The following is a 10,622-nucleotide window of genomic DNA, read 5'->3' as shown; positions in this document are numbered from 1 at the left end:
CTATCCCCTGGGCTTCTCAGTGCTAAGTAAGACAACAATAGGAATAAAGTGTCATTTAGTGCAGTTGTCACTACAGCCCTACTACCCCAGGCCACTGCTGTCAGGAAAAGCATTCCGACCCCTTTGGCCTTCATGGGGTTTTTTGGTACCGGACACTGAACGCAAGGCCACATGCAGACTGAGCACACTGCCACTGTGCTACACACGCCCTGAGCGCTCCAACCTGTTTGACAGCTCAAGCAAAAATGCAGAAATGCATTTGTGTTCAGAGTTTACCATTCTGCTCTGGCTGTAACAGTAATGCAGCCTTTCCTTGGTTTTCTTCAGCATTAGTGTTAACAGTTAGAACTGTGGCTGCCTAGCCCTGTCCCTTAAACTTGATAGAGTCAGAAGTGACTCTCTTTGGTCTGGCAACAACCAGGACAGTCCTCTTCCTGAGAACAGTGAAGGACTGCTCAGTCAAGAAGCCAGTCATGTGTGCTGCGGATGCAGCTCTTGGGTGCAGATGAGCCTTGCAGGGTCCAGACTCTGCCGGCATTTCTTGTGATTGCTCTACAGAAAGGCCTGTCACTCCATTCCAAGGCAAAATGAGTAGCCAGACTTTCAGCTCCCAAGAAGCAGCTGGGGGTCGGCGCTGGGCTGGAGTAAACTGCCCTTGTGGAACGGTTTCGAAGGATGACACTCGAAGGTAACTCCATGCTACCTTCGCCCTCCCTCCCCAGAGGTAAATCTTCAAAGATTTGGCCCTGTCAAGCCCTGTACTACCCAAGTGCTGCGACACTTCTCTGACCACCTAGTGGCCTCCCAAGTGATATACAATACAGTACATTTCATGGCATTTTATCGCTGAAATAATAATAGATGCCAAAAACCATAGAATCCAAAAAATAGCTTACAATGTTATAAAGTAAAATACACGCAAATTACACATACTCAGCCCGCTGAGCATTGAAATGCCAACACCAGATACCCCCAACATGGCCTTTGGCTTGCCAGACACTCAGGAATATCTCAGATCTTTCTCGGATACTCTTTAGTGAACTATACAACTACTCCTTTCCTTATGGTATTAGCCTCTCTGTCCCTCCCACTGGGCAGAAGATGATGGGAATTGGCTTTTTAAAATTAAAAGAAGTAACTTATAATCTGACAGGAGACAGAAAAGAGATTCTGGATGAGGAGACAGAAATCTAACCTCCCACTTGTGAGTCTGAGTATAGGGAAGTAGTCCGGAGACTGTCAGGAATACAGTCTCATTCTGGAGCCTTTTCATTACAGCTGGACTCAAGAACAAGGGTCAGCAGTCTCCTAACTACACAAGGCCTTGGATTCACAAACCACAAACCTAATTAGCAGAGACGACTCATTTCTTCTTTCTTGACTCCTTGGCTTCTGTATATCCTCCTGTCTCCAGAGGGCAACATGTTAACCCTCAGAGTAGAGTAACTAAGTAGAGTTGAGTAGGTGTTAAAATTCTAAAAGCTAGACTAATTCTGCCAAAATGAGCCAGAGCTAAGGAACCCAGACACTGGCCCGCCCCTTGTCCATTACAGTCTGCATGGAGAACGTATTCCATAGCGTTTCTGAGGAGCTGCGAGTGTTTAGACCACCATGCTCAACTGCACAGTTATCAGAGTTCATGGCGCCAGGTGTTCAAGTGAACTCTAAAAGCTCTATGAAGCTGGGCATAGCTCATGGGAGAGTCCTGACCAGCAATATCTGAGCAGTGGGCCTGACCCCTAGCACGGAAGAAGAAAGGAGTGAGTTATACAGTTAGGAGTTATGCATGGTAGCACATGCCTATAATCCCAGCACTGTGGAGGCTGAGGCATAAGGATAGACTTAAGGCTAGCCTGGGCTACATCCCATTAAAAACAACAAAATTATAGTCTATTTCTGATTAGATGCTCAAGTCCAAGTACCATGTTATCTGGTTTATTCCCTCCTTTTTGAGGAAAAAGAAGGGTAGAGGGTGGGGAAAGACAAAAGAATCAAACAGATTCTGTTCTGAGTTAGCTCTGCCCCCCCAGAAACCAGGGCTCCCTGGCCCTGGAAATGTAAACACACTGGGTTGTGAGGACAGACAGCTTCATGTCCAGCTGCCTCCTGGGTCTTTGACTGTAACAACCTGAGATCCTGGCTATAAAGAACAAGAACCAGACAACCACATGTCTACCTGGCTAGGTTGGTTTGGTTTTTGCCTTTATGACCATAGAATCTGGAACTACGGTCATGTTTCTAAGTGGTCTCTGCCGTGGGACTGACGCCCCACACTGCAGGCCTCTCGTTTAGAGACACACAGTAAGCAGACAGTGGTAACAGTTGCCTCCTTTTCAGTTCTGAGGCCAGAACATTACATTCTTCAGCTTTTACCCATCTGAGACAGTCTTTTGCCAAAGAGGCAGAATAAGGCAGTGTGAATACTAAAACAGACACTGACTTCTTCACTGCCCAGGAGCCATCACTACCCAGGAAAGCCTCGAGTTGCCAACAAGCACCAGTTCCCTTGGGAGCTCCCTTAATGAACAAATGACAAATTCTCCCTATGGCCAAAAGGTGAGAGGGAAGGAAGGAACAGAGTGCAAGAGAAAGGGTTTTGTCTTCAAGTAGAATCATCTAGTCCTCTGTTTGGTGGTTCAGAACTGCACTTGCAGAGGCGGTCCATAATGCTTCGGAGCATAGGCTGGACAATGCCCAAGAGAGGCCTCTTCGAGGGGTCGCCATCCCAACACGCCTCCATCAACTGCCAGCACTCCTCATCAAACACAGGAAGACGCTCTGGACGGGTCCCTAGAGAAAAGAGGAAGGAAGTGAAGCCAGTCTGGGAGAGCAAAGGGTTTGGGTTTCCAGACACCTCAGCTATAATGCAACAGGAATGGTGGAAACCGGAACACACTGGCTTAGAAAACTGAACACAAGAAATTGTAGCAAACAATATTTTTGAGATAGCTCGGTATAGTGCCGCCAGTAGCCAAGGTCTGGTTTATAGTGCCCTTTCAGCGTTATGTGATAGTCTGTCTGATGTGGCCATGCTGTGGAGTGGCCAGAAGATGACGGTGCCCTGCTGTGGTGCCCGGGCAGGCTGTTCTTAGAGAGTTAAAGCAAAGTGGTTTGGGGAGTCTTACCTCTGCGCACATTATTCCAGAGATGGTCTTTGCTAGCACACCTCTCAAATGCCTCAGGGAGCTTGATAGAGCCGGAGCAGATATACCAGAAAAGGATCCCAAAAGCATAGACGTCCACAGAATTATCATACTTGCCTACAGTAAAGACACAGACACGAGCAACAGTGAGCCACCACCTCACTTCTGTGGGTCCTTACGCAAGTTTGAAAAGCTTTTTTTTTTCCTTTTCCGAGACAGGATTTCTCTGTGTAGCCCTGGGTGTCTTGGAACTCCCTCTGTAGACCAGGCTGGCCTCAAACTCAGAAATCTGCCTGCCTCTGCCTCCCAAGTGCTGGGATTAATACGCCACCACCACCCAGCTTTAAAAAGCTTTTACTATCTACTGTTTTTTACAACTTGCCTGGAAGGCAGGGCACACTTGTAGTGCCCATTTTATAATATGGAAAGCTAGAAGCTAAGACAGCCAAGACAAAAATTTGTCAAAACAAAAGGAAAATCAGGCCTTTCATTTTGTTGGGACAGTCTGCAAGATCAATTCTATAAGGGGCCATTTTAGAGAACTATGGGTGGGACCCAGAAAACAAAGATAACCTCTTTTGACCTTGGGCAACATGCACACTTGTGGTATACACACATACATGGCAGTCATACACATAAATAAATCTAGAAAAGGCACAGCAGTTGCACTGCATTGCAAATCTTTCCTCATGTCAACACTAATGGCTGACCTGTGGCTTCCTCCCCTCCTCCTTGGCACAGGGCCATCACTCTCCCCCACTACACCTCAGTCTGAGTTTCCCATGCCAGCCATTCTTCTCTAGATAACACCCACACCAAGGCAGTGAAAGGAAAAAGCTTTCCCACTGTCCCCCGAATTCATCTTGGATCTGTAGCCCTGTTTCTTTCAGCTGTCTAGTCCCCCACTCTGACTCTCCTCTCTCATATCCCTCTACCAGTAGCTGCAGAGCTGGCCCGGGTATATGTGCTTTGCTACCCTCCCCTGTTTAAGAACTCAGCACCTCCTCACTTGTACAAGAATCCTAGCCCTCCACAAGGTTGTCAATCTCTGGATTTCCCTGGCCTTATCTTTCACTATTTGCTGTTTTGCAATTTCCCTTAGTATTTCCCCTTCTTCAGCCTTCAGATATTTCTGTTCTCATGATGCATGGTTGGACAATAGAAAAAAGCAGGCCTAGATCCAAATCACAGGTGCATTGCCTTCTCTCTCAGTGTTTTGGGGGTCAATTGCTTCATCAATCTGGCCCCAATTTTATCTACTAATCTGACATAAAAATACAGCAACACAACCAGAATTGCTGTAAAAATTGACTATAGTGAGAATTCTGATTTTTGGTTGCTTTTTAAAAAAGATTTATTTATTTTATGTATGAATGCTCTCTGCATGTACACCTGCATTACAGATGGTTTTGAGCCATCATATGGTTGCTGGGAATTGAACTCGGGACCTGTGGAAGAGCAGCCACTGAGCCATTTTTCCAGTCCAAGAACTCTTTTCTTTTTCTTTTTCTTTTTCTTTTTTTTGAAAAACACAAATATTTTAAGAATGTATTTGTTTTAATCCCAGGTTATGGATGTGGGGCCGTCTTGGACTGTTTGAAGCAGATGACTGTGATTTGCTTTGTGCTCTAAGCTATAGCAGAGGTGTGGCTTTGCCAGCTGCAGATAGTTTCAACTATCTGCAATTATGTGATATTTGAAATATATTGATATATGTTATATAGTATTTATTATATAATATATAATAATATATAATATTATTTCTAATATATATAAATGCTAGAGCTCCTGAGAGGCAGGGTGGGTGGTTGTTAGTTGTTTATGGGGGTTGGTTGCAGTTTGTTAGTAGCTGAGCTCAAAGAAACAAAAGGAAAGAAATCAGATTCAGGGCTCTCTTCTCTCCCTCTCCCTCCCTCTCTGCTCTCTCTCTTTCTCTCCCTTTCTCCCTCTCTCCCTCTCTTTTCTCTCTCTCTCTCCTTCCTTCTCTCTCTCCTCCTTTCACTCTTATCTAGTGATAGGGGGTGAAACCAGGGGGATAAGGAGTGGGATAACAGAGAACCCACAAAGTAGCAAAGACCAGCTACAATTAAGTAAGACAGGATCCATCTTGATGATGGCCAGAAAGGAACCACTGTGCCTACTGCAGAGTGCACATTTAAACCAGAGACCCCTTTCCACTACCAATCTTTCCAGATAGGCCTCAGGTGTGACCCCAAATCTCACTTCTACCAAAAACCGTCCAGCATTCCAACCTTAATTTGTTCTTTCACTCTGTATCAACAGTACCTAACACCTGTACCTTACCATTTAGTGTTGCCTTACAGTGCTTCCAGATTATCTTACCTCCCCATATACCTCCATGTTGATAAGTTCTTTAATGACAGGTTCCATCATTTAGAAGTTATTCAGCCAATACTTTGTGATTAAGAAAGCGCTAAGTATGGCAGACAGAATACGAATGACCCAGAGACAAATCCCTCTCACGTTCACACCTTTCTTTCTTTCTTTCTTCCTTCCTTCCTTCCTTCCTTCCTTCCTTCCTTCCTTCCTTTCTTTCTTTCTTTCTTTGTCTTCCGTCCCTCTTTGCTCTCCCTCTGCTCTGGCTGCTTCATGTGGGACTTGCCAGCAGCACTTGCACTCCTTACTTGCTCTGAGGGAAGCACCCCACTGCAGACTACTGGAGCCTGCTAAACCCATTCTTTCCCTCTAGCCTCACCTGTGAAAAGTTCAGGGGCCATATGGATTGGTGTCCCCACAATGCTGCCTGACATCATCGCTTCTGGTTTGCAGAATCCTAAGTCGGTGATCTTGGCACGGTTTTGTTTGTCCAGCTGCCAAAAACAGGTCAGAGTCACCTTTGTCTGCACATCCAGTCTCAAAGCAGTCTTAGAAAGTCCCGCCTCCAACCTCAGCATCCCACACTCTTTCCTGTCACTGTTCTCTTCTCCATACTGTCAACAACCTGATGATGGGGGTTGCTTCTTTCCTCTTTATATCCCTGACATATACTGGGATCACTATAATCTTGGAAGAATGAGTAATGAAGGTCTGTAAAATAAGGAAGACATTGGCACCTGATTTCCCTCTTCATCAGCCAAAAGCAATTCTTTAATTCTTAAAGCTCTAATAAAGGGTTAGGGTATGGGCGACCTGGACCAGCATGTAAGACCTTGGCCCTACCCTAATACAGTAGAAAGAACAACAGTGATATAAAACTTGATCCTAGAGAATAAATGTGGCCCTTCTGGTTCCTGATGAGCTGTCTATCTACAAATTCCAGGATATCTTTCTCTCCCCGAAACTGCAACTTCATCGGGTGTTACCATGTGATACTGGAAGGTATTTTTTTCCTGAATTATTACATTTTATTTATTTGTGTGCGTGTGTGTGTGTGTGTGTGTGTGTGTGTGTGTGTGTGTGTGTCAGAGGACAACTTGTAGGAGTCTGTTGAGATTGGTCCTTAAACTTAAGTCCAGGGCTCCATCCACTCACCATGGTGTTAACTTTCCTACTTTGCATGCAGACATTCCAAGAATCAAAGCTTTTTACACAAACCCTCCATAGAGGCAGGGTCCTCTGAATATAGCACTGTCTTACCAGCACATTTTTCAATTTGATATCCCGATGAACAAGCCCCTGGCTGTGCAGAAAGCGGATCCCCTCCACCACATCCAGAGCTATCTGCAAACGTGTCTCCAGGGTCAGCCCAGCCTGGAAAGACAAAAGAGCCTGGATGTCTTAAGAGCCCAACTCCTTAACCCAGCAAAGACTTCCAATTGTGAGCAACTAAATGACTTATGGTGGCACGGAAGAGGAGAACAGCGAGTGGGAGGTGCAGGGAGGAACACGCTGCCCAGGACACAAAGCAGAAGGAAGCCTCTGGCAGGCTGCAGTGGTCAGCAGGGCCAGAATCCCAGCAGAAGAGGTTGGAGGACTGACAGCATCTCACTCCCCGCATCAGAGCAGCTCTGCCCCAGCCTCGTGAGAGATCTGCCCTTACTGCTTTTATAGGCATGGGTAGCCTAGGTTTGTGTTTATGGGTTCCAATTCCAAAGTCACTCTGATTACTTAAGGGTCTTTGGGATTCTGAAAAATGTCCTATTAACTTCTTCCAAAAACTCAAATGGGATTTTCTAGCCCACTTACAGAAAAACCTTAGGTGTTCCTGAGATACAGAGGGAACTACTTGGAGTCTCTTTTCATGTCACTAATTCTTGTGATTCCTGTAAACATTTCTGTTTTCTCTACCTTACTTCTGAAAGTCTCATGTAGGCTCATACAGGGGAGGCCAGACACTCCATGGTCAGTCTCTCTCTCTCTTCCTACTCAGCTCCAATGCAGGGACAGACAAAAGAAGCCTAACTCCCCTAATGGTGATTTTTTTTTTTTTTAAGATGACAGTTTAAACTTAGTAGTCAACTGAGAGTTTCACCTTTCCTCAAACAAAATTCTTCTGTGGCACATCCCAATTTATTTTTAAAAGTCAAGACCACATACCAAGATCTAATAAATGACTTTGTGCCTGCCCCTACAGCACCTCCCCCTGCCCTCTCTCTGTTTCTGGTGATATGGGATCTGAACACAAGACCACACATGCCAAGCAAGTTCTGTTATCACTAAGTTACATCTCTGGTCCCAGATAAGTGCCTTCATTTTAATTCTTACTGGAACTTGTGTTAGAATGTTTAGAATGCAGAACCTCTCAGTATCTACAACTAACTACATCTGAATTCCTTTTAAATTTTTAAATGTTGTGCATGTCATGTTCTGGATGGTGTGTGTACATTTATGTGGCTATGGACTCTCTCCAGATTTATTATAAAGATTATTATTATAGTATCTAAATAGCATATATGTATAACATATAATATATATACATATACATGATGCAGTAAAGCCAGATTACTCCAGTTTCTATGAAAGTGAGGAGTTCTAAACAAACGGGAAAGGATGACGCCCAGGAAGGAAGGGCTGCGCCAAGCTCCAGATGGCCCTGGTCCCTGGCTGCCTCAGTCACCTTCAGCCCTGTGTAGAGGTCCCGGTGCAGCCGTTCCATAATAAGCAGTACAGCCACGCTGGAGCCGCCACCGTAGTTGTAGTCAATGACTGAACCATGGAGATCTACCAGCCGCTCGTGCTTTGGCAAAGACCTATGAGAAAAAGAGGGTTTGGCAACTACACGTGAGTGCTACTTCTGCATGAGATACCATGATACAGAAAGAAAGAATCTCAGGGCCACACTTAGCCCAACAGCAGATAGGGAGAAAGGAGAACTGTTTCTCCACTAAGGCCAAAAAGCCCAGGACTATCAATCCTGACAGTCCTTGTGACTAAGAAAGAAAACAGCATCAACAATCGAGGAAAGAGCATGCTGGGCCAGACCACTAGGTAGGTAGAACATTTCGGAATCTGCAGGTAGAGAGATAGGACACTGCAGCTTGTGAGAGGAAACTTATCCCAGCCTTTTAGCTTCTCAGGGTCTTCCCCAGAGAGATTAATGAAACCAAGGCCTACCTCATGTAGTGAAACTCCAATGCCAGATCATTCCAATGCTTCTCATCTGGAGGAACAACTGACTTGAGGGCACAAGGGAAGTGTCCCCCCCAGTTGTCACACAGGTACACCACACCATATTGGCCCCGGCCTAGTTCCTGTCCTAATTTAGGTTTACCTATAAAATATAAAGACAGGTGGAATAGGGACTTACCAAGCATTCTCTTTAAACTCTTAGATGCAGCCCTGCCTAGAGGCCAGAAGTTGTTATCACACATTCATGCAACAGAAAGAAATTCAAGTATATTCTAATTGAGTTGGATGACTTTGAATAAACTTTAATCTGCTGTTCACCTTACATAAGGAGCAGAACCAAACACAAATTCAAACACATCACTAAGTGCTAAGACAGCTTTGCAAGGAAGCAGGAGCCTGAGACACTGGGATTCTTGGAGGCCAGGCATAAAGATGCTAGAGGATCCTGAACTTCCAGTCTACTTGGAAAGAAGCAAGGACTCACGGTGAAGCAAGACATCCTGTAGAGACCGGCTCTCTAGGGAAAGGCGGGCCAGTCGTGGGGCGTGGTCTTTTCGAACCTTTAGCCACAGGTCTTCAGTTTTCTCCAGACGGCCAGAATGGCCAGCTTCCAGCTAGGAGGGGAAACAGAAAAGACTACGTAAGACTTTTCAAGCCCCCACGTTAGCTTCCCCACCTGCTACCTAGAAATAATAGTATCTCTCTCATGCTGACAACTGTGAGAACTGAGTATGTGACATGTTTAGGACAATGACAGTGTGTTGTCCATAGTCATGTTCCTCTTAGATGCCTAACACACGTATCCATTCTCTCCCCCTCCCTTACACACATGTGGGGGCAGGCATGACTGTGAACTAGAACAGACTTAGGAAGTCATTCCTCTTTCATTTGTTCTTAAACTACTGTATAAATGTATATAAAGTGTATGTTCCTCCATGCTCCTTTCTCACGTAGCTATATGGACAAAAATTAACTGTACTCGTCTTTTAAACCTCTAAGGATAGCAGAGAATGCATTATTTGTCTCGAGGCTCTTTTCGGATTGTCCCAGCTTTCACTCCTTTCCCACGTACGCACCTGCCTCAAGGAGGCTGCAAAGGCCTCATGAGAACTATTGAGCCGAGTACGGAACTGGCTGCAAATGCTCTTTGCCAGCTTGGAGGCACTGAGGCTGTCGATGGCTTCCTGGGCCACCTTCCTCTTCCACTCTAGGGTGATGGTGGGTGGGCTCACCCATGTGATACGCTGGATGATCTGCCAAGATGAGGACAGCAGAGTCACTGATGGATGGGGAAAGGGCTCCCAGGCAGCTCCAGCCATGCCCTTCCTGCTCTGCTTTCTCTCTCACCAGAAGCAGCTCGAAACTCAGGAGCTTATGAAACCCAGGGCTGCCTACCTGAAACCCAGGCTTCAGCTAGAGGAGGCACCAACGAACAGTAAGCCTGATCTAACTGCTCACGGCCCTCCGTGGATTAGATTCAGGTGTGGGGCAAGACAGGACCCACACTCCTGGTCCCTAACAGTAATATTTAGTTTTTTGTGTGTTTGCTTTGTTTCAGACAGGGTCTCTCTCTACATAGCCCTGGATGTCCTGGAACTTTCTATGTAGACCAGGCTAGCCTTGAATTCACAGAGATCTGCCTGCCTCTGCCTCCTCAGTGCTGGGATTAAAGGCTGTGCCACCATCATCGACTCAGTGTCTAAATTTTTGTTGTTTGTTTGCTTTTTCATGCTTGTGGCACTGGGGAATCAAACCTATGGCCTTGCATATGTGAGGCAAACCATCTGCCACCAAGCTACATCCCCAGCCCAACAATACCTAGTTTTGAGGAAACATTTAGGCTGAATAAAAGACAGATGAAGAAACCTAATGCTGTAGCTTCATCAGGTGTTTTATAAATGTATGGCTTTTTTAAAAGTTAATAGTAATTAAGACTAGGCATATAACAGA

At 45.5% G+C, this 10,622-nt stretch overlaps 1 protein-coding gene across 2 annotated transcripts in view; it reads right to left on the bottom strand.

Moving 5' to 3' along the window:
- Positions 1–271: 271 nt before the first annotated feature.
- The window catches only part of Dstyk (dual serine/threonine and tyrosine protein kinase), a 46,743-nt gene continuing 36,392 nt past the window's right edge, over positions 272–10,622 (bottom strand). For both annotated transcript variants that reach the window (XM_052200039.1, XM_052200040.1), the window contains 8 exons: positions 9,749–9,925; positions 9,157–9,286; positions 8,658–8,814; positions 8,161–8,293; positions 6,741–6,854; positions 5,860–5,974; positions 3,126–3,260; positions 272–2,790 (listed from right to left, as the gene is read on the bottom strand). In XM_052200039.1, coding sequence (XP_052055999.1) covers positions 2,603–2,790; positions 3,126–3,260; positions 5,860–5,974; positions 6,741–6,854; positions 8,161–8,293; positions 8,658–8,814; positions 9,157–9,286; positions 9,749–9,925 — 1,149 coding nt within the window. In that variant the 3' untranslated portion in view covers positions 272–2,602. The remainder of the gene's footprint in view (positions 2,791–3,125; positions 3,261–5,859; positions 5,975–6,740; positions 6,855–8,160; positions 8,294–8,657; positions 8,815–9,156; positions 9,287–9,748; positions 9,926–10,622) is intronic.

Source organism: Apodemus sylvaticus, chromosome 12 (genome assembly GCF_947179515.1).
Source record: "Apodemus sylvaticus chromosome 12, mApoSyl1.1, whole genome shotgun sequence".
NCBI classification, from domain to species: domain Eukaryota; kingdom Metazoa; phylum Chordata; class Mammalia; order Rodentia; family Muridae; genus Apodemus; species Apodemus sylvaticus.
This window is presented reverse-complemented; position numbering and strand designations above follow the sequence as displayed.